The sequence below is a fragment of the Cajanus cajan genome, chromosome 3, assembly GCF_000230855.2.
Source record: "Cajanus cajan strain Asha chromosome 3, NIPB_CcT2T_4, whole genome shotgun sequence".
NCBI classification, from domain to species: Eukaryota; Viridiplantae; Streptophyta; class Magnoliopsida; order Fabales; family Fabaceae; genus Cajanus; species Cajanus cajan.
The window spans coordinates 72,876,921-72,897,628 of record NC_138519.1 but is presented as its reverse complement, the minus strand read 5'-3'; the positions used below and the strand labels follow the sequence as shown (position 1 = coordinate 72,897,628).

Sequence of the window (20,708 nt, the reverse complement as noted above, 5' to 3'; positions counted from 1 at the left end):
TAGAAATTCATCAATTCAAAATAATATTATTTTAAAAAAATAATATTTCTTTCTTAAAATAAGTGTTGTGTGAAAACAAAAAAATTAAGTGTCATTTTAATTTTTTATATAACATTTTTTTTATTTATACTTCCAATAATATTTTTTTAGAACGATGATATTGTCTTACGTCATTTCAGTAGTGATAACAATAATAATAATAGTTAATTTTATAAATTTATTTATTTATTGCCTATTTATTAGTTTTATTGGTTTATGTTAAAAAAAAAGGAAAAAGAAACATAAGACAACAATTATAATTATTAAAATTGTTAAAAAATCTTAAACCGACTTGAATTAGAAAAATAATTCATGTGAATAAACTGAAATGTTTTTTTTAAGTTAAGCAGACTAATTTCTCTAATTCAAACCAAATTGTATTTTAGATAAAGGTGAACTATTTAAATTTAAATTGAATTTTACTTTATTTTTCAATGATGCACATAAGAAATATTAACAGTAAGAGAATCTTTACATTTAAAAAAAATAATTTTTATTTAAAAAATACTCAAACGATTTTCATTTATATTAAAATAATAATTAGTCGATAGAAGTTATGTCCTGCAAATGCAGGTTAATCATTGGTGGATCATGTCCATGAACTAAAAAGAACTGATTGTTTAATTTTTATTAAAAAAAAAAAGTTTAATGGCTACACACAAACATTGTTAAGTATTTTTACTATATCAATTAATTACAATTCATTTTTGAATGACATTTTGTTATTTATGTTAAAATCAATAAGGTGTCGACAGATACTTATAATTCAACAATAGTATAAAATTGTTTTGTTATAAAACATAACCTATTTTCTCTTTTAAGAAATAGTTCAATTCTGTTTTTTTTATTTTATTAATAAAGGTAGTTCAATTTTTATAACTCAGATTGGTTCTCAATCAATTCAATTTAGTTCAACTTTTTTATTATATAAACTTGTATCAAAAACAGTTGTAAATCCACTTTACCAATTCTCATACCCTTGTTTGATAAAGTGGAAGTTAGATGGAGAGCCTAAAGAGAAGTTGATTTTTAAAGGTGTTTGATAAAGTGGAAATTGTGTGAAAGTGCAGAAAGATTGAGGTAAGTCCTGCCTGAGTAAACTCCCTGGCAAAGTTGAGCAGATTTGTGAGGAATTTCATCAGCCATCTCATCTCATTCCACTCTCAAACCTATTAATCACCTTCAACAAAACACTAATAAATTTGATTATGTTTAGTACCCACCCGACCCACGTAAAGCCCTCCTCCCAAAATAAAACAATAACAAATATAATATAGTAATAATATAATAATTAATAAAATAATATAACTATAAAAAAATATTTATTATGTTTTAAAAAAATTAATAAATATATTTATTATGCTTAAATAAAATATATATATATATATATATATATATTTAAATAATAATAATACATTTATTTATTTATTTATAAACAATATTATCTATAAAAATAATCAACCACTATTTTATTTTTCTCATATCAAACAACTTCCATTTCTATTCTATTTTCTGACACTTCTCTTCTTTTCCTTTTATTTCTTTCCTTTTTTATCAAACCTAGTATTAAACAACTAAAGGGAAAAAATATTAAATATATTTTATGTGCCTAAAATATATTTTACACAAATCGTGGTACGGTAAACCCTAGGCAATCTTCAGCGAAAGAAAAAAGCTTCCAGTTTAGGTACAAAAATGAATACGAAGTGTTTATTAAGTTTCAATTACATTTCGACCCCCTTTCTTAGAACTCAGCCAACCTCTTTCCATATTAGGGTTGGATCCACTTTTTGGGAGGAGGTTTAGCTATCGATTCAATTAGAGGACCAGATGCAATATGTGACTGATTCCTAAAAATCATAATCATAATTGTAATAAACAACACCATGAAATTAATCACAAGAGACAACAGAAAGTGCTACACGTAGGTCATTAGACGTCCCACATATGTACATTCTGTAAGTTTCAATTTCTTGTTGAGAAACACTACCACTACGAGCTGCATAGTGATTACCATTCACTCTATCACGCAGCGAAAAAATAATCTCCCTCACGGTTGGTTCATGGCCATTCAGAAGATTGCCCATGCTCAAAACCTTTCTCCAAGACTGGTTAGCGGTTGGAGGAACAAACATATTTGACAACACTTCCCTCTCATGCTCCTTTACTTCTTGTTTATTGTCAAACTCCTACGCAAGAATGCACAAAATACATGTCAGTTTAATGCCAAGGAAGACTTTGGAATATTAGCCAAACCAAATATTAGGTATTTCAAGACAAATAAAGGGTCTTTTTGGTTAAAATTTCTCCAAAAGTACTTTTTTTTTTTAAATGATATAAATTTCTCCAGAAGCTAAAATTAGCTCATAGATAAATTAATTTGTAGAAATTTTCTTCTATTAGCTCTTCGAAAGATGTATTTTTAACTTATATAAGCTAGTTTTAACTTATAAAAAAAGTTTATATTGATTTTTCTTTCTATTTTTTTCTCCTAATTATATTTTTGAATAAATTTATCCAAACAGACATGAGTATTTCACCTTTTCGCCAATGTCCTCTGCCAAGCTCTTTCCCGTAGTTTGAATATAGAAATTGTAGTAATCGGTGAAAATTTCTCTGCTGAGGCGTGGTGCTTGTATAAGCTTGCGATGAAGGGAAGCTGCAAGAGCCAATAACTTCTCAACTTGTTCAAAAGCAACACTTAGTCGTCTTAAGTTTTCAAAAGTCTCACTGTCTGCAGACAAGCGATTAACTGCGACAAAATGGAAATAGGTTAAAAAAACATTCTTTTCTTCAGGAGAGAAAAATTAATGAATAGATACCTTGCAAAGGCCTCAAAGCGGATGTCATGGTAAGATATAGCTGCTGCATCTCAGTCTCCATCTGTTTCAGTTCTCCATAACTTGTCTGACTTAGTGTGTCGGCTGCTGCTCTGAAGGCAGTACACACCATTTGCTCAAGCAAATCATGTGGTTTTAGAGTTTCAAGATAATGAAGAACCTGGAAAATTGAGAACATAAAATTTATAGCATACAACGAGAGATACACAGAGAACGGCATATCTCAAGCAATCCATATATGTATTATATAGTAATCTTTTTCCTCTTTACACAAATATGCAGTAGCAATTTCATTGATAAATACTAATTTGATGATTTGATCACTGCCACATTTTATAAGAGAACTACAATATTTAAACTTCCATCTGTCTTTCATGCAAGGCTCTGAATTCACCAAATAACCCTACTTCAAAGAATATTAGCCTACGTGAACACTTTTCCCATGAAAGAACACATTTGCTTTGCATGTCTTGATACTTCTAATCACTTATCTATCCACAGTCCAGTTAACCCTGTAGGACCTGCATTCCAAAGCAAATCCTCTTTGTATAAATATGGAGGAAATTCATCAACTTTGATTGATGCATGTATTATATATATATTTTGGTCTTTAACTAGGGTATATTTACAGATATTGCTGCTGAAGACTATCTTGGTCAGTCTTGCAACTAATAATTGCCTTCACTAGGGCTGGATCTCTCTCGAGGGTGCACCTCTTAGCACCGCCTCTAATTCTGTAGGTATGCATGGCATCTACTCCTATAGTATAATTAAAATACATAACTTGGAGAGTGTGGCCCTTATTTTCTTTACTCTCTCAATTAGAAATTCTCAATATTTTCTCTTCTCTCTCCTTTAAATGTGCATTCACACACTACCTCTGCAACTGACCAAAAATGTTTTTTCTCAACTATCTCAAACAACAAAATACATGATATTCTTAACTGCCTATCTCTTTCAATCTATCCCCTTTTCACTCTCTATCTTTAAATTGAATTTCAATAGTTTTTTTTTAAAATTCCAATAGTTTAAAATATTATTATATAGTTATATCACAATTAAAATTGTTTATTATATATTTAAAGTATAATTTATATATTCAAGGAATTTTTTTTATAATAATTTGTAGTTATATGTATTTTTACAAAAAGAAGCATTCTAATCCCCATTACATTCTGTCACAAAAGCTACCTCAAAATGATGTCATTGACTCATTACCCATTACCCAAAGGCCATAGTAAAGTAATATCCAATCCCAAAAGCAAAAACAAAGCCATATATGCATAGGACAAGACGACTTTTCCAAACATATATGTTTGGAGCATTTTTCCTACTTGCATTGATGGAAAAATTGTACAACAAAAGTTATTTGTCTTTTATGAGGGTGGATGGAAAGGTATCAAAGCAAGGAAAGAGACCTACATATGGTTTTTACTGACTTGGAAAAAACTATGATGGAGTGCTAAGTGTGGTGGAAGACTTTGGTAAAAAAAGGAGTTTGTGTGACTAATATTTGGGCTATACAAAACATGTATCATAGGGTAACTACTAGTGTGAGGACTACCGGAAGCGAGACTAAGGACTTTCTTATAAGGACAGGATTATATCAGAGCTCAGTCTTAAGTTCTAGCTCAATTTAGTCTTGGATGTGTGCTTTCCATGTATATGCTCTTTGCAGATAATACATTTTTGAATAAGGAATCAAGGGAAGAGGTTAACTCTAAACTTGAGATAATGATATATGGGACCAATATTACAAAATGATGAAGAACTTGATCAATGGCACATAAGATACAAGTTGGATGGTTAAAATGGAGAAAGACATCAGACATTATTTGTGCTCACAAAGTACTTACGAAGTAAAAAGGGAGTTTTATTGTATTGCTATACGCCCAGGTATATTCAATAGTAATATTTGTTGGGCTTCCAAGGAACAAGAAGAAAAAATGGTGAGTAACAAAAATGATGGTGTTAAGATGGATGTGTGGCCATACAAGGATAAAGAGCTATTCATGTAGCAGCCATTGTAGAAAAAATTATAGAAAGTTGGTCAAGGTGATTTGAAAATATGCAAAGGTCACTAGAACTCTAGAAGCACCAGTGAGAAGGGTAGATTACATGGTTTTTTGGGCCCTAGAGAGAGAGAGAGAGAGACTAAGAAAGACATTGAAGGAAATTATTAAGAGAGATCTCATGGCAAATTATATTCCTGAAAATTTGGTCTTTAACCAAAGCCCAATGGATTTTTACTTTCATCCTTTGGTTTCTTTTTGTGTGCTATGGAACAGCTAGGATTGGACTTTTTTCTTTAGGGATATTTAATTCCTAATGACAATTTTTATGGTTGCTAACCAGAAGACCAGCCCCCTTTCAGCTGTGTTATAACTTTTCCTGCCCATTCATTTGTACCAATGTTTGTAGTGTTTGATCGTCCCTTACTTGATCATCATATTTAGTCATCACTTTTATCTTAATGATAAAATGATCATTTAAGATTTACTATACCTTTTTTTCCTGTATATAATTTTCACATCTAATATTTAGGATAGCTAGATCTACTTCAGAAATTCTAAATCAAATTTTATTGACTTCTTCATTTGGACATATTTAGTCCCATTTAAAACCATTCTACTTGTTATTAGAAACACATTCAAATTCACATCAGAAACAAAAAAGGGAAAATGATTACTTCTAAATCAAGATAAAATCTATAAGATTCTTAGGGCATGGCCTCCTATTATCTTTAAGATCCACCTGTTGGATCACTTCTAAAGCAAGAAATGGCTGGTTTTAATGGTTCAGCTGTGCAATGAAAAAGAGAAACCAACAAAGATAATGTTATTCTAGTATATCCTGGTGGCCAACAATCTGTTTACCAATAGTAAAAAGCAAAACAAATTTAAACTTCTAGAATAATACTTACTTTTTCTCCTTCCCTATTTGGATCAAGAAGAGGCTTTTGTTCAGAAGCGGGAAGAGCAGGTGCACTATTCCAAAGCTTTCTCCATAAATTTCCTTTCTCAGACATTCTCTTGGAAAGCCGCCCTCGTGGAGGCCAACTTTCTTTTGACTTCTTAATGTCAAGAGCACTGGATGTTGATGATTTAATTCCTTCTTGATCCTTATCATCTTCCCAATCCCCAGGTGAATGCCACCGAATAAAATCTTCAAAGACAGCATCTGGATTTGCTGCCTTAAATGCTGACATATCTAGTAACAAAGCCATTATTGGTCTGTCACTCTTATATTATTATATTCAAGAATCTTTGCATGCACGATTAACCATGTAGCGAAAAGGAAAAAAAAAGTTGATTATATATATAATTTCATTTGGATCAAATAAAATGAAACTAGCATAAAACAAATTTAATGTCACACCATTCAATAAGCTTTTATAGAATTCTCTTTTCAACAAAATAATATTGCATATAAAAATTTATTTAAAACCAGTTCATCAGTTTATCTTACAAAAACTAACACACAATATACTGTTGAAAATAGAAAGTTATCCAATATCTAATTTTCCACGATTTGGTGGGTATGGTATGGTGAACATAACACTCATGAATGAATAATTAAATTGATGAAAACGTCATTCCATTATATTAATGGTGCAGGTATATCAAATGTTACACCAATTAGAAAGAATTATGAATATGATCTTCTAGTGAATGTGTGATTATACATTTAGGGCATGTTTGGACTTTGGATGAACTTCTCCATAAGCACTTTTAGGAGATAAAAATACGAAGAAAAATTTAAATTAGTTTCTCTATAAACAAAAACTAGCTTATGCATGAGTTAAAATAAATTTTAAAGAAACTAATAGAAGAGAGCTTATACAAATTAGCTTCTTCATAAGCTAATTTCAGTTTATGAAGAAGCTTATTTCATTTTTCCTTCCTATTTTTCTATCCTAGAAGTGTTTTCGGAGAAATTTTATCCAAACAAATCTTAATTATTGTGTAACATCAGAAGCACCGGCTTCAGAAATCAGAACTGACTATTCTTTTGGAAACAAAAAAGGAGCTTCAGACATGGTTAATAACTATCCAGTGTTATTATGAAACATATATGTTATTACCTGAAGTTAAGATATCTTTTTCCAGCTGAGCAGAGAAATTCTGCGGGGGAAAACAAAAGCATTGCTAAGTAACAATGCAAAATATGAAATGGGACATATATCATTCCTACTGCATCCTTTTCTTTTCTAGATTTGGAATCAGAAATATGCACGATTTAATCAAATGAAATGGAATTTGAAAAGGTTCAAGTAAGGAGATGAATATTTAGTGTGTTTAGATATTTTGCTGTGCCTCTTCCCTGAATTGCCTTTGAAAAGAAAAACAAAAGCCCCAAAATTAATCCCAACCAGACATCACACTTCACAATATAGTTCATGTAATTCATACTTTAAGTTGATACGTCTTTGTTTCCTTAAGACCTTATACTGCCATCAACTTCAAGGCTAACTCTACTTATGATATTGATATTTTGCTAAATATTACGTGAATAGAGGGACCTAATACAAAAATAATAGTATTTATAACTGTGCATAAGAAATTCCACAGCTTAGTTTCTTCACTTTACTTTGTCAACCACCTATTAGAGGATTCAACTATCTAAATTTATCCACTTCTCACGGCACATGGTATATGGGACAATTTTAATCCATGATCAAATGAACATATCAGGGTCAAGATAGGGAGTGGTAGATACCATCCTTCTTCAACAAAAGCAATACTATTTTTTAGCAACCAGGTTGCAAATTTATAGTTATAGATTTACCAATTACAAAATATTAACTCATAGTCACGTTAGCCAGGCTACTCAAGTCTGTAAAGCAATAAATTAAGCAATTGGGAGGCTATCGTATCACTGGCAAGGTAATTCATACCTCTTTAAACCAGTGCCCATGGCACTAGACTAACTCAAGTTGGTTGACAACTAAGGCTATATTCCTGAACCTATACCGCTGCAATACCATTCAAATCCTTGCATCTAACCATAATTAATTGTTCAATGCATCTTATTTTCAGTCATTTACCCCTATGTGAATTATATATGAGGTCTATGTTGCCAAAGGCTCTAAGCTTTTATTGTCAATGATTGTTATTATTATATGCATTACATTAGTTTGAGCTTACAAATGAATCGCCAAAGGCTTCAACAGCCTTGAGCCGCTCTTCATGCATGTCTTCTGTCATAAGTGGTGGTTCCTGTAAAACAGCAAAAATGATTAATGGCATATTATATTCTTCAAAAATTGTTGAAGTAAACCCACATAATGATAATGCCAAATGGTGCTTGGATGCAGGAACGACCTGTGTATATGGGGCATGCATACTTTGACGTGACTTGAGAAGCATCATAGAATCAACAATACCAGCAGAACCTCTCCTGGTCAAGTCTGAAGGATTTTTGTCATTCAACAGGTCCACCACTTCAGGCTTTCTGCTAGCATTATTTTTTTCCCCAGAACAGTGCAAATCATTAGTCGTTGAAAACATGCAGCATTATCATAGAATTAGACACCATTTGTGCTAGAAAATACTTGAAACATTTCCAAAAATATTATAGTATAAAATTGTGACTTGAGTTACAATTATACAAATCCATAACTATTCTTAATAGCAGATATTGAAATCAAAAGCAGTCCTGGAGTTGTATTTTCACTACCCTGCAGTGGGCCAACGTTAGTGTACATGCACACACACGCAAAGAGAAAAGCCCAGAAAAGAGATGGATGACACTGTACAAGAACTAAGGATAGACCAGCTGATCCCCCTAGGTCAAGGCTGAATCAGTAGTCTTGGTCTTGGGACTTGGAGTGAACAATTCCAAAACCCAAATATCACTTTAGGGAGACAAATTAAGTGTGAAATAACTAAATTAGTTCTGTTACTGAAATAAAAATCAAAATAAAAGGAAATTGCTCAATTATCCGTCAACCATCAGTCACACTACACCAATTGGAGTCCAAAATAAGCACAGATTACAGAACGTGCTACTGGATAAAATACAATAGTTTCTAAATCACTGGCTATCTTTAAGCCGAAGAGATCCAATCTCCTTTTTGGACAGGGCACATCAAGGTTGCTGAATTTTTCAACTATCTATGCCAGCAAAATAGAGAATGCACAAGGACCTACATTAGTTACAGCTAGCCATTTTGTTCCTATCATCTGACAAGATCAGAGAACATGTTCATACCCAATAAATCAAAAACTTAATCCCTCTCTATCCCCCTATTAAAATACTGCCCAAGAAATTAACCACTAAAAGCAAACAAGAAAAGAAACAAAGGGTCCTTTAATCAATATAGAAAATTTACAAATAAATAAATATGGATATGCACATATAGAAACTTTAAAAATTTAATTTAACTGGGACCAGAAGTGGTGAAATAAAAATATGGAAGAGATGGCCATAAGAAAATGAGTTGTTATATTGGCAGTAAGAAGACAGATTCAGACAATAACAACCGAGCAGGCTCTCACTTGCTAAGTTCACCTGTCAACTTTCCCAGAAAAATCCTCACTAGGTGTCTGTATACTGTGCGAGTCATCCCCGGCTACACTTTCATCCTGCAATTCAATTCAAACTAATTAACACCCATAACAATAATAATAATAATAAACTACAGTAATACAACAAACAACCAAAACCAAGAGTGAAAAATGGTTTGTGACCTCACTCATGGAATCCATTTGATCCAAGCTTCCAATACAATCTTGATAGTCTTCATTCAGCTGACACTTCCTCTCAATGCATATTGCAATCTATATAGCAAAGCAGAAAATGTGTCAATTTTACCACTGTGTACTTCATAACATATACAGATCAAAGATCCACAACATCCAAGCTCAAAATATTTCTAGTTTTTCTTATAATAACTTATCCAGTGGTACAACTATAACAACAACAAAAGTTTTATCCCACTAAGGTCAAGCACATGAATTGTGCGATACCAACTTCCTCCAATGCCCTTCTCTGTTTTCTCCTTTTCACGGAACTAAAGATCAAGCAATCTACTATTTTCACTAGTGATTTCAGTGACCTTCTTTACATGTGTCCAAACTACCTACCTTAACCGATTTTTTGTCATCTTTTCCTCAATTGATGCAAAACCAATATCTCCTCATACACGATCATTTTATATAATGTTCTTTCTTAAGTGGTCAAACACCCATTTTAACATTCTCATTTATGCTACCCACGCATATTTCACTTCTTGTCCTTTTAAAGCCCAACATTCACTACCATAGAGCATACCAAAACAATAAACTATCCAGGGGTAGAACCAGGAATTTAATTCAGCCACAAGCCCAGTGAGCTAAGAATGTTCTAGAAAACAAAATTAAAAATATGTTTTAACATAAAATTTCATATAAAATATACAGCACATACAAGCACATAATGAGTATATTTCAGCAAAGATCCTTTAAGGATAAAAATAAATTACCATCTGAAGTTTCTGGTTAATCAAACAAGTGGAAAGGTCAATTGATCCATTAGCTGGCATCCTGGGCAATAGTTGCGACTCTTCCCAACACCACCTAACCTCTCGAACAAACTCTATCCATAGCACAGCAATAGCTGACAGAGACCAAAATTGAGTAAAACAAATGAAAAATATGCTGTACAAAAGATATATCTCAAAAGAACAATTCCTCATAGGTCAACAATTTGTTCCTCTCTCTTAATTAGGTTTAGGTTAAACAATAATGTAACAAACAAACCATAATTACTTTTGGAAAATACCACGTATATTGCAGTTGCCAAACCAAAGAGAATGTAAACAAAATTGTGCAAAGAGAGATCCAAGAGGTGCGCCTTTTATAGCTCGAGAAGTCTTATGTCCACTATCAGCAAAATCTGAGAATTGTACACCTGCAGACATTACATCACTGATTTTAGGAAAATAATGTGAAGCATCAACATCCAATTTTAAAAACCAAATAATCAGCATGCCTTGCTAGGAACCCCAAGGATACTTAAAATTTGAAATTATTTAGTAACGTATAAAATAGCATTAAGTTTTAGAAGTGATAAATAAAAAAGAATAAGAAAAGGAAAAATAAAACTCTTTAAATGAATGGAAATGTTCCCCAATTTATAATCATTTGCATGTGAGACAAGGGCAAATTTTCCTTTCAAAAACTTGTTTCTACCACTCATCAGTGTTCCACCCACCACTTAAATTACTTGGAAATCCTTTTACTTTAAAGAAATAACCACCATCAAATGGATCACAACTATCCATGCAAATACTAAATATTCCATTTCCATCATTTGATAGGGATCTTCAAGCAATTTTTCACCATCCAAGATAATTTCTTTCAAATTGGAACATATAGGCAGCACTACATTGTAGGCCATTTCTTCATTCACTCACTAGTGTACCAAGGCACTAGCAACTTGCTTTTAGCAGATTTATTGACCATAGATTGGATGTAGATGCAGAATCTAATGGATTAAGTCTAAGTGCCTAACTCAATCCCAACAACTAACTCAACTAAGGAGTATTCTGATAATATTCCTATGTCCTAACTAATGTGGGACATCTTAATATGCCCCCCTGTGCTCAAGACTGGACAGTAGCGTGAAATTTGTAAGACTGCACATTTGTTAGTAACCCAACATCAAGACAAGATAGGCTTTGATACTATATCAAAAATGAACTGGTCCTAAACCAACCCAAAAACTAGCTAAAGAGAGAAGATTGACCAAGTCTTGTAGGCTGGTCATATTTTTAACCAATGTGGGACATCTTAACAATTAATAAAATAACAACAGTGTAAGTACTTGAGTATTCACCCAATGTGTGGAAGGCAAAGAAAGGAGGAAGAGCTACATACCCTCAATAAACAGTTCTTTCAGCACACGGTCTCTAACTGTTGGTGGAGGTATAACCATTGAGGATTTTAAATTATCAGAACCTGGATTTTCAACTGCTACAGGCCAGAAGAAGGGAAAGTATTGAACAGTGTACCAAATTCACTACTATCTATGAAACATAAAATGCCTAAATGAATAAGTGAACTATACCATAGAATGCACCAAAACAAATTCAAACCTGAAACAAAATCTTCCATAAATTGTGCCTCGAATGACATTTCCAATGCATCAACCAGAAGACGCAACTCAGATGCAAATCCAATCCGATTCCCACTGGAACCTTCAGGTCTATATGTAAAATAAAAATACCACAGAAATTTGAATTTCATAAATTATTTAAAAGCATAAGAAGTCAAACTTTGATTATGAGTTTTAGAAGTAATTGTACCTAACATAAATAACAAATTAAACCTAAATATATTTATTGCCACTATGGCACAGCCACTAAAACATCCTTGATGCTTTTTGTCAAATCAAGCAACTCTACAACAACCCTATGGTAATGCTTTAAAAGAGTAAATCAGAAGAGTAAAGGATGGTCATTACATTGAAGTATAACCTACCAAAACATTTTAAGTGTTATACACATAGTTTGATACTGAAAAAAATGAAAATCCTGGGCAGTTTTATATTGACCGGTGATTTGAACCACATATTGAACCAATGAACCTGAATATGATTTATTATACTTATGCACTTTGAGCAACAGATATTCATTACTAACATAAGAAGCAACTATTCTTGAGAATTTTGGTTTCTGTTATACAGACAAACAACTTAAAATTTGGAGTAAACCTTAGAGAGATCAGCCACTTTTCAGCTTCATGTGGTGAATCATTTTCCAGTTCAGCCATTTCCATAGAACTTTCAATCATTTTCTCTGACCATATTGCAATCAGTTCAAAACCTGCATGCAGCCTAAGCATAAATTAAATGGAACTGGCATTGACATCAGAGAGCTTCATGAAAATAATGAAAGCTTGGAGAGCTTATATTAATCCAAAACAAAATCTAGACTAAAATCCCAAAAAATATCCTTTGTCACCACACAAACTTCTAAAGGGACAGATGCAAATGGACAGAAAAATGAGTAGGAAAAACTATTCAAATATGCATGAAAAATAGACAAGGAAAAACCATGCAAATGGACAAAAAATTTAGACAGAAAAATCATTCAATGAGTGAAAAAATGGACAGGAAAAAAAAATGTAAATGAGTGGGGGGAAATTCAAATGGCCAAGAAAGAGTATTCAAATGAGCCAAAACATGATAGGAAAAAAAAAACATACAAATGTTTGTAAAAAAATATTTAAATAGGCAGAAAAATGTGCAAAAGCAGAACAGATAAATAGATGGAAAAGTTCAAAAAAGTGGATGGAGGAAAAATCCTCTCCTTTAGTATATGTAGAATATATAATATCAACAATAATAAAATATCTATTACAAAATATTTTTGTTATTATTTTTTAATGTTTATTTCATAGACTGTAAATAATATAAGTATTATAATATATTATTTTTACATAATATTAAATATATAAAATATTACACTATATTAACTGTATAATATTTATATTATAACATATATTATTGTAATATATATATATATATATTATATACTAATAGTATAATAGTGACAGAAATATTATAATAATAAATATTATAATACTAATAGTATATTAAAAGCAGATAATATATTATATAATAGTTTTGTGAGGGAAATTAGGGTGGAAGAGTATGTAGAGGAAAAATCCTCCTTTGTAGTATATATATTATAGATACAAATATATAGATAAGCAAAAGACTCTTTTGAGATATTGATTGTGATTCTCACTCAAAGCAACAAGGGGGCAGGTGTCCCTTTCACAATTACTTCAGGATGGTCACAGAGATTTTTCTTATTTTTTATTTTATTATCAAATATAAGGAAAATGGACTGGAAAAGCAATGCAAAGAAAAGGGTAAAGTGAACTGTATATTAATCTCTTGGAGGAGTATAATTTTTAAAAATAGAGAGGAAAAATGTGTAACTTAAGCATTAATTAAGAGAGGAGAATGTAATTTATCCTAAGGAAAAATGTTGCCATCCTACAGTCAATTCTCTATAAATAGTAATAAAATGGTAGGAGATATTTAATTAATCAGTATTAAATATATGCAACTGATGTTATATTGGTGGCTTCTGACTACCTCCCAAACAAATGACACTGCAAGCCTAAAACAGAAGAAGTCATCTTTCTGATTCTAACTGTTTCAGTGTTTCCACTGTAGCTTTTGAAGCATCCTCCCTTGAATCAAGGAGATTTGCAGTTTGCACACATGCAGTTCATTTATTTGTAAAGCAGAGAATTTTAGAAGGCATAAATTAGAGAGAGAGAGAGAGAGAGAACATATATGACATATCTCTGAATTATCACAGGTGTTTAGGTTCTAAAGTTCAGCTCCATATGTAAGTCTTTGTATAAGGAAGAATCATTATACAGAGAAACCCTTTTAGTGAATGTGTAAGATGTAAGGATCACAATTCACTAGATACCTATAGTTTATTTATTAGCAAAGAGACAATGTAGCGCATGGCTTTATTTCATCCCTGTTTTGTGATAGATGCTGTTGGTAAGGCTTTATTCTGCTTATGACAACATAATGAAAAACATGCTATTGGTTATATGAACTTAGGCATGTCTTTGTGCTTTAAAGGGAAAAAACAAAAGAAAAAAAAAAAGATCATTTAACACATGGCCAACAAACCATTAAATTTAATACTCACTTAATAGTTTCATGGTTAACCGAAGTTAAGGGAGGTAATGTATAACAATAAGAACTTGCTGTACAAAACATGAAAAGGCCTCGACATAATTCGTATCTTACCCTTATGGCCTTATCCCATTAGAAGATAATAATACTCATATCATAAATACTAATTAATGACAATGATGAAAATTGCGTCACAATTAGATTACATGTGCAAAAGCATGTGAGAAGAGAGCTATTCTATTGAAAAGAGCTAAAAGCACTATGCATCTAAAACATTTTGGTCATACTTGCAAATGATCCCCAATTTTCCATTATTTGAAATTATAATCCATCCCAACATGGACTCTACATGCCAGCATGATTACAGTTTATACATAGAGATTTAAAGATGTATCTGAATCTTAAAAGTTAAAACCCATTCTATCTGATGAAAGCATCCAAGCAAGAACCTATAGCTATTTCTACCTACAAGTCCCTATATCCTAGAACTAGAATTTACCTTTAACAGGATCTTCTGCAGAATACCACTGGCTCCAAGAACAATCATCATCCCACTGCGTCCCACTGGACACTTCACCAGTAAGATTTTCTTCATATTTGGTAATTTTGGCATCTTCATCATAGGGAGGTGTTCTGAATGTTAGCTTCATTGCAAATCGGACTTTGAAATTATGAACAGATAGATCCAATGTGGAGTAGGCCTTCAAGATCAATTGAAAATTAATTATTACAAGTAAAAGTTAGGACAGTGCAGACATGAAATCAAAAGTTTATATAGAACTGCTGGCTATAAGACAGATTACTGAAGAGGTTATTGTATATGCAAAGTGTCCAATCAACACTTTGTGTTTGCATGTTTTTGTGGTGTTGGTTTGCAGGTTCTTTTCTAGGATTTGTATCTTGGCATATGCATGTTAATTTGTATACCTAAGATGCCTTATGCCTAAGATTCCTTGATATCCAGGTACTTTATGCCCTTTTCCTATACTTCCTTTAGCACTTTTTGTGCTCCATATATATATATATATATATATATATATATGAGGAGGGATCCTTTTACTCCAGGGGTAAGTCTAGGGATCCTTTTTGTGCTCCATATATATATATATATATATATATATATATATATATATATATATATATCCGTTCAATAACTCATATTTTACATCAAATTTCAATGATCCAACCGTTCAATTTAAAGTTCTTAATACATAGATCAAATCTGAAAATTTTTAGAAAATTTGAAAATCATTTGATACTTCGTTTCATTAATTTGAGTCAATGTATAAAATGATTTTATGATTATCCGTCAATTTGAATTAATGAAACAAAGTATCAAATGATTTTCAAATTTTCTAAAAATTTGCAAATTTGATCTATGCATTAAGAACTTTAAATTGAACGGTTGGATCGTTGAAATTTGATGTAGAACATGAGTTATTGAACGAAGTAAGTCTAGGTAGACTTACTCCTAGAGTAAAAGGATCCCTCCTCTATATATATATATATATATATATATATATATATATATACAAGTATCAAATGATTTTAAAATTATTAAAAAATTTACAAATTTGATCTATGCATTAAGAACTTTAAATTCAATAGTTGGATCGTTGAAATTTGATGTAGAACATGAGTTATTGAATAAAATAAGTCTAGGTAGTAAACGGATCCCTCCTCTCTCTCTCTCTCTCTCTCTCTCTCTCTCTCTCTCTATATATATATATATATATATATTATCTTTTGTGGGCCAAAAAAAAAAACACAGTGTAAAGGAAGAAAGAATATATAAAAGAAAAAAAATCACAAAAATAACTTTCTTAGAAAGCTCAGAACAAATTGCCAACTATTTCATGCAAATATTAAGGTAAAAAAACCATCAATTTAGAAAACGATTGCATTGGAACAAAATTTAGGTACAATATTATAAATATTTTTGGTGTCATTCTCCAATTAAAATTAGTTTCATCTCGGTAATCCACACCAGCCTTTTTATATCCTCTGGTCAAGAGCCAAATACTAATCCTTGGAGGTGCAAAGATCCATTTAAGAGGTTGACCTCTCTCAACAAATGCTCTACCATTGACACCGACCTTTAACGCACAGGTTACTATACTAAAATTCCAATTTTGATTAAAGAACAACCCTAAAAACACTTATGGTACATCATCTAAGTTGTGTCAATTTTATTATCCTTGTTACTGAATGATTATTGATAAATTTATGTATCCAATTACTTATTTCATCTCACGATATATATCTGCTTTAGACTGAATGGCAAACCACTTTCACTTGTATCAGAGGACTAAATATATCTGCTTCGGATTCAAAGAAGGGAGCAAGCAAAGTACAAAAGCACAAAGCAAGAAGGGAATACCAAATTCAAAATGGATGTATTCCTACATCACAAAATCAAATAGATATTAAATTGAACAACTTGGGAGAGGAACTCACAAACTTAGATACAAATAACTCGTACAGCCCTTCCAAATGCATAAGTTTTACAGGAACCTGACTACCAATTCGATCTGCTTCAAACCTTCTAGTAAATACAGTACCCATGCTCTGAATTCCAATATAAGCTTTCCGAGATGGATCATGAACTGGAACAAATGCTGGCCATAAACTATGAAGCCAATATTATGAGAAAGCACATCTCCACTTTAATTATCTAAACTAAACTGAATATTTCAACAATCTCTTGATTTAAACCCTGTAAACCATTCCATTTCAATCCCATAACAGAGAAACTTTCTCTACTAAAAAACAAGAGACAAGACAAACCCAAATACTAAATAGTAACGTGCAGCAAGCTGCATCTAGTTATCACTTACAAATATCAAACATACAAATGTGATATAACTATGCCAATGGGCATAAGTTATTCTAAAGTTTCACAACTCACTTAGTGTTAAAGAGCAAGGGACGATAATTACCTTGAACAATTAGACAAAGCAATTGCAATAGCACTCAAGAGCTTGCTAGCCTCTGGCGCATCGAGAACCACGCCACTTGCACTCTGAGGAGCAATCACCTAGTGATATACATGAAAAGTATTGTTTCCTTATTCTTAGTAAAACCATTAAAATTCCAGTGAAAGGCAAGATGCAAAATTAAACCATACCAAAAACTCCTTAACACCATAACATAACTGCAGATCGTGCAAATCAAAATTCCAGTCCGCAAGTTTTCCTGCATCAACTAGATACAAAAATAGATTAAACAAAACTTTTCTGAGCCCTAAACCTCAACCTGCTAAACATTTCTACTCAACCCAACACCCCAAAAAAAATTTACCATCAGGGTCGGTCTTGAAATAGAACTCCATGCAGTAATTTTTCATGGCATACTTCATCTCAGACTTCACCTTGTACAAATTACCAGAATCCTCCAACAGAACTGCACCTTTTTCCTAGGGAAACAAAAAAAAATGTTCATTCTGGTCCAAAAACAAAAACAACATAAATTTTCAGTTTTCAACAGGGAAAAATATAACTTCGAAAAAAACAAAACCCCCTCCTCCACCAACCATTCTTAAACCACCATAGAAAAAACGAAATTGAAGAAACCATATCCCACACAAGCATGTAAACTTCCAGAATAATATTCATTTCACACCAGCAGCATTCCAATCATTACAAAGAAGGTAAAACGTAGTGAGCTTCCACAAGCTAAAATCAACTTACGCACATTAGCTTATGCAGAAGTTAAATGAATTGAAAAACGCTTCTATAAAAGCTAAGCGTATAAGTTGATATGCGAGAAGCTCAATTCATTTAACATACTTTTTCTTCTTCTTATAAGTGCTTATTGAAAAATTTATCCCATCATAATCTAAATTCTGTTACTTCCAGCTCTTACCAATAAATTATTTGGCCCATCAGACATCCAAAGCCGCAAAACTGCCTCTATTTCAGAAATAAACCTACAAAAACACGATTTACAACAAAGCAACAACAACAATTGAATCAAATTCAAACTAAACCAATCGCATCTCCTTTCTATCCATGCATGCGAATAGCACACACAACACAACAATGTGAATTAGCCATTATCCATACGAAGAGACACACCGTTCCCACGAAGACGCGAGAGTGAAATCATCAAAGTGCTCGAGCTGTGAAAATCATCAACACGAAAACAAATCAGCAGTCTCAAATCCGATTCCAACTGAGGAACCAAAATCAATTTAGATTCGGTAACTTCATGCGGTGAAAATTTATACTTACTTCTTCCTCTTCTTCTTCTTCTTGTTCGGTGAGTTCGTCGTCAGTGGCATCAGCGTGGATCTTGTTGCCGGTGCTGGAGGACGCCATCGAATACAATACGCCACAAGGTTCACGGAATGCGTATCGTCATCACCAAAATGGAAATATTATTCGATTTTTTTCTTCTTTCTCTTCTTCGCCTATCCTTCTCCGACGAGATCGATCATGCTTGAGATCTGAACGTAAATCAATCAAACCAGGATTTAATTTTTTTATTTTTATTTTTATTTTTAATAATAATAGTTAGCTTTTTGTGTGACTTGTATTTGTAAATGAAAAAGTTTCTCTATCTATCCTTTTTTTATAACTTTTCTCCTGTAATTACTTTTTTAATCTCTTATTTTATTTAATTAAATTAAGATCTTCTATTAGAAATTAATTTAATTTTTTGTTTTTAAAATAATATAATATAATTTTTTATTCGATTGAAATTAACTACGTTAATTCGTTAAAAAAATAAGAGACTAAACTAAATATTGTAATAATAATAAAAAATTAATTAGATTAATTAAATGAAATAAAAAACCGAAGAGTAATTAACCCAACTTGTATTTTAATAAGATTGTTTAAATTTTTTAATAATTATTTTAAAAATTATTTGTAACATAATTTCTAATTAATGAATAATATTACTTTTTATAATTCACAAAAAAAATATTACTTTTTTTTTGCGTGAGATACTATCAAAGACTAATTTCTTTTGGAATAAAAATTATATAATATCATAAATGTTATTCCCCAAAGTTTAATTAGAATTGGAGTTTAAAATTTAATAAAATTATTTATTAAGTATATTATTAAGATAAAGTTATAATTTTGAATGGTACTCAGTTATCTGGTATGTAAGTTTTGTCTTGTATTTTAAACGTATAAAATTAAATTCACCAGATGAGTTTTTAGAGTTTTTTTTTTTAATATACTGTTTTTTTTTTATTTATTTAAATGACCCAAAGTGAAACATATTTACGTAAATATACCATTTGATTTCTCAAAGGGATTTTTCCAAAATTTTGAAAAATCCCTTTGAGAAATCGGTTACCCAGTAACCGATTTCTCAAAGGCCCTTTTTTTTTTTTCGTTTTCTATTTTTTTTTTCTGATTTTTAAGTTTTTTTTTTCAGATTTATAATTTTTTTTTTAGTTTATCAGTTTAAAATATATAGAATTTTAAAAAAAAATTATAATGAAATTTAAAATAATTAATTTAGTTATTATTTTGAATTTAGATTATAAGAATGTATTTAAAATTAAATTTAAAGAATAAAATTAAATTTAATTAGAAAATTTAAAAAAGAAAATATTATGATAAATGACAACTTTAGATAAAAACAACATTAATTGAGATGAAGAAGTTGAAATAAAACCAAAATACAACAATAATATAGGAGTTCTAATAAAAAAGAACAACAACAGAATAACAATGCAGCAAATTAGAATCCAACTTTAATGATGTTTATGGCCACCCGTTCCACACCTCGGAGGTTGCCGGTTCCTTGTTGGGTTTCGACGACCAATGCGTGGTTGTTGTGGTTCAACCTGGTCCTCGTCATGTTGTATATTAACAGTATCAGTGGCTGGATTTGACGAACCACTTCCATGGACCTCAGAGTGATAAGACGAAAATGAAGGGAAATTCATGCTTTGCATGTAATTATATGCACTTTGTGGCGTGTGTATGTCGACGCCAAAAAGATTGCTCATGAAGTCCCCTGTTGGAGTTGTTGTTGATGGTGGTGTGTACATGAATTGTTCATGGTGTGTATGAAATGATGGATAAGACTGAGGATGTTGTTCCACAGTATAAGGTGGGTGATTATCTCCAGCCATTGCGAATGTTGTTGTAGTTGTTGTTGGGAGTTGCGTACTAGAAGTGGATGCATGAGATGAAGAATACTGGCTACAAA

At 31.6% G+C, this 20,708-nt stretch overlaps 1 protein-coding gene across 4 annotated transcripts; it reads right to left on the bottom strand.

Moving 5' to 3' along the window:
* Positions 1-1,908: 1,908 nt before the first annotated feature.
* On the bottom strand, positions 1,909-19,047 carry LOC109805560 (Rab3 GTPase-activating protein catalytic protein). Of its 4 annotated transcripts, none has more exons than XM_083071247.1 (22): positions 18,767-19,047; positions 18,611-18,654; positions 18,399-18,462; positions 17,835-17,949; positions 17,662-17,729; positions 17,474-17,571; positions 16,992-17,163; positions 15,034-15,235; positions 12,576-12,687; positions 11,959-12,068; positions 11,741-11,836; positions 10,644-10,772; positions 10,345-10,478; positions 9,572-9,661; positions 9,393-9,466; positions 8,204-8,333; positions 8,027-8,098; positions 6,964-7,003; positions 5,803-6,089; positions 2,862-3,039; positions 2,580-2,791; positions 1,909-2,228 (listed from the first exon to the last, which is right to left on the bottom strand). In XM_083071247.1, the coding sequence occupies exons 1-22, from the start codon at positions 18,851-18,853 to the stop codon at positions 1,932-1,934; spliced, it is 2,811 nt and encodes a 936-aa protein (XP_082927373.1). In that variant the 5' UTR covers positions 18,854-19,047; the 3' UTR covers positions 1,909-1,931. The 4 variants fall into 4 exon arrangements, with proteins under 4 accessions (XP_082927373.1, XP_020223278.1, XP_020223280.1 ...); XM_020367689.3 differs by having other exon boundaries at positions 17,662-17,738; positions 18,767-19,046; XM_020367691.3 differs by having other exon boundaries at positions 11,741-11,833; positions 17,662-17,738; positions 18,767-19,046.
* Positions 19,048-20,708: the final 1,661 nt, after the last annotated feature.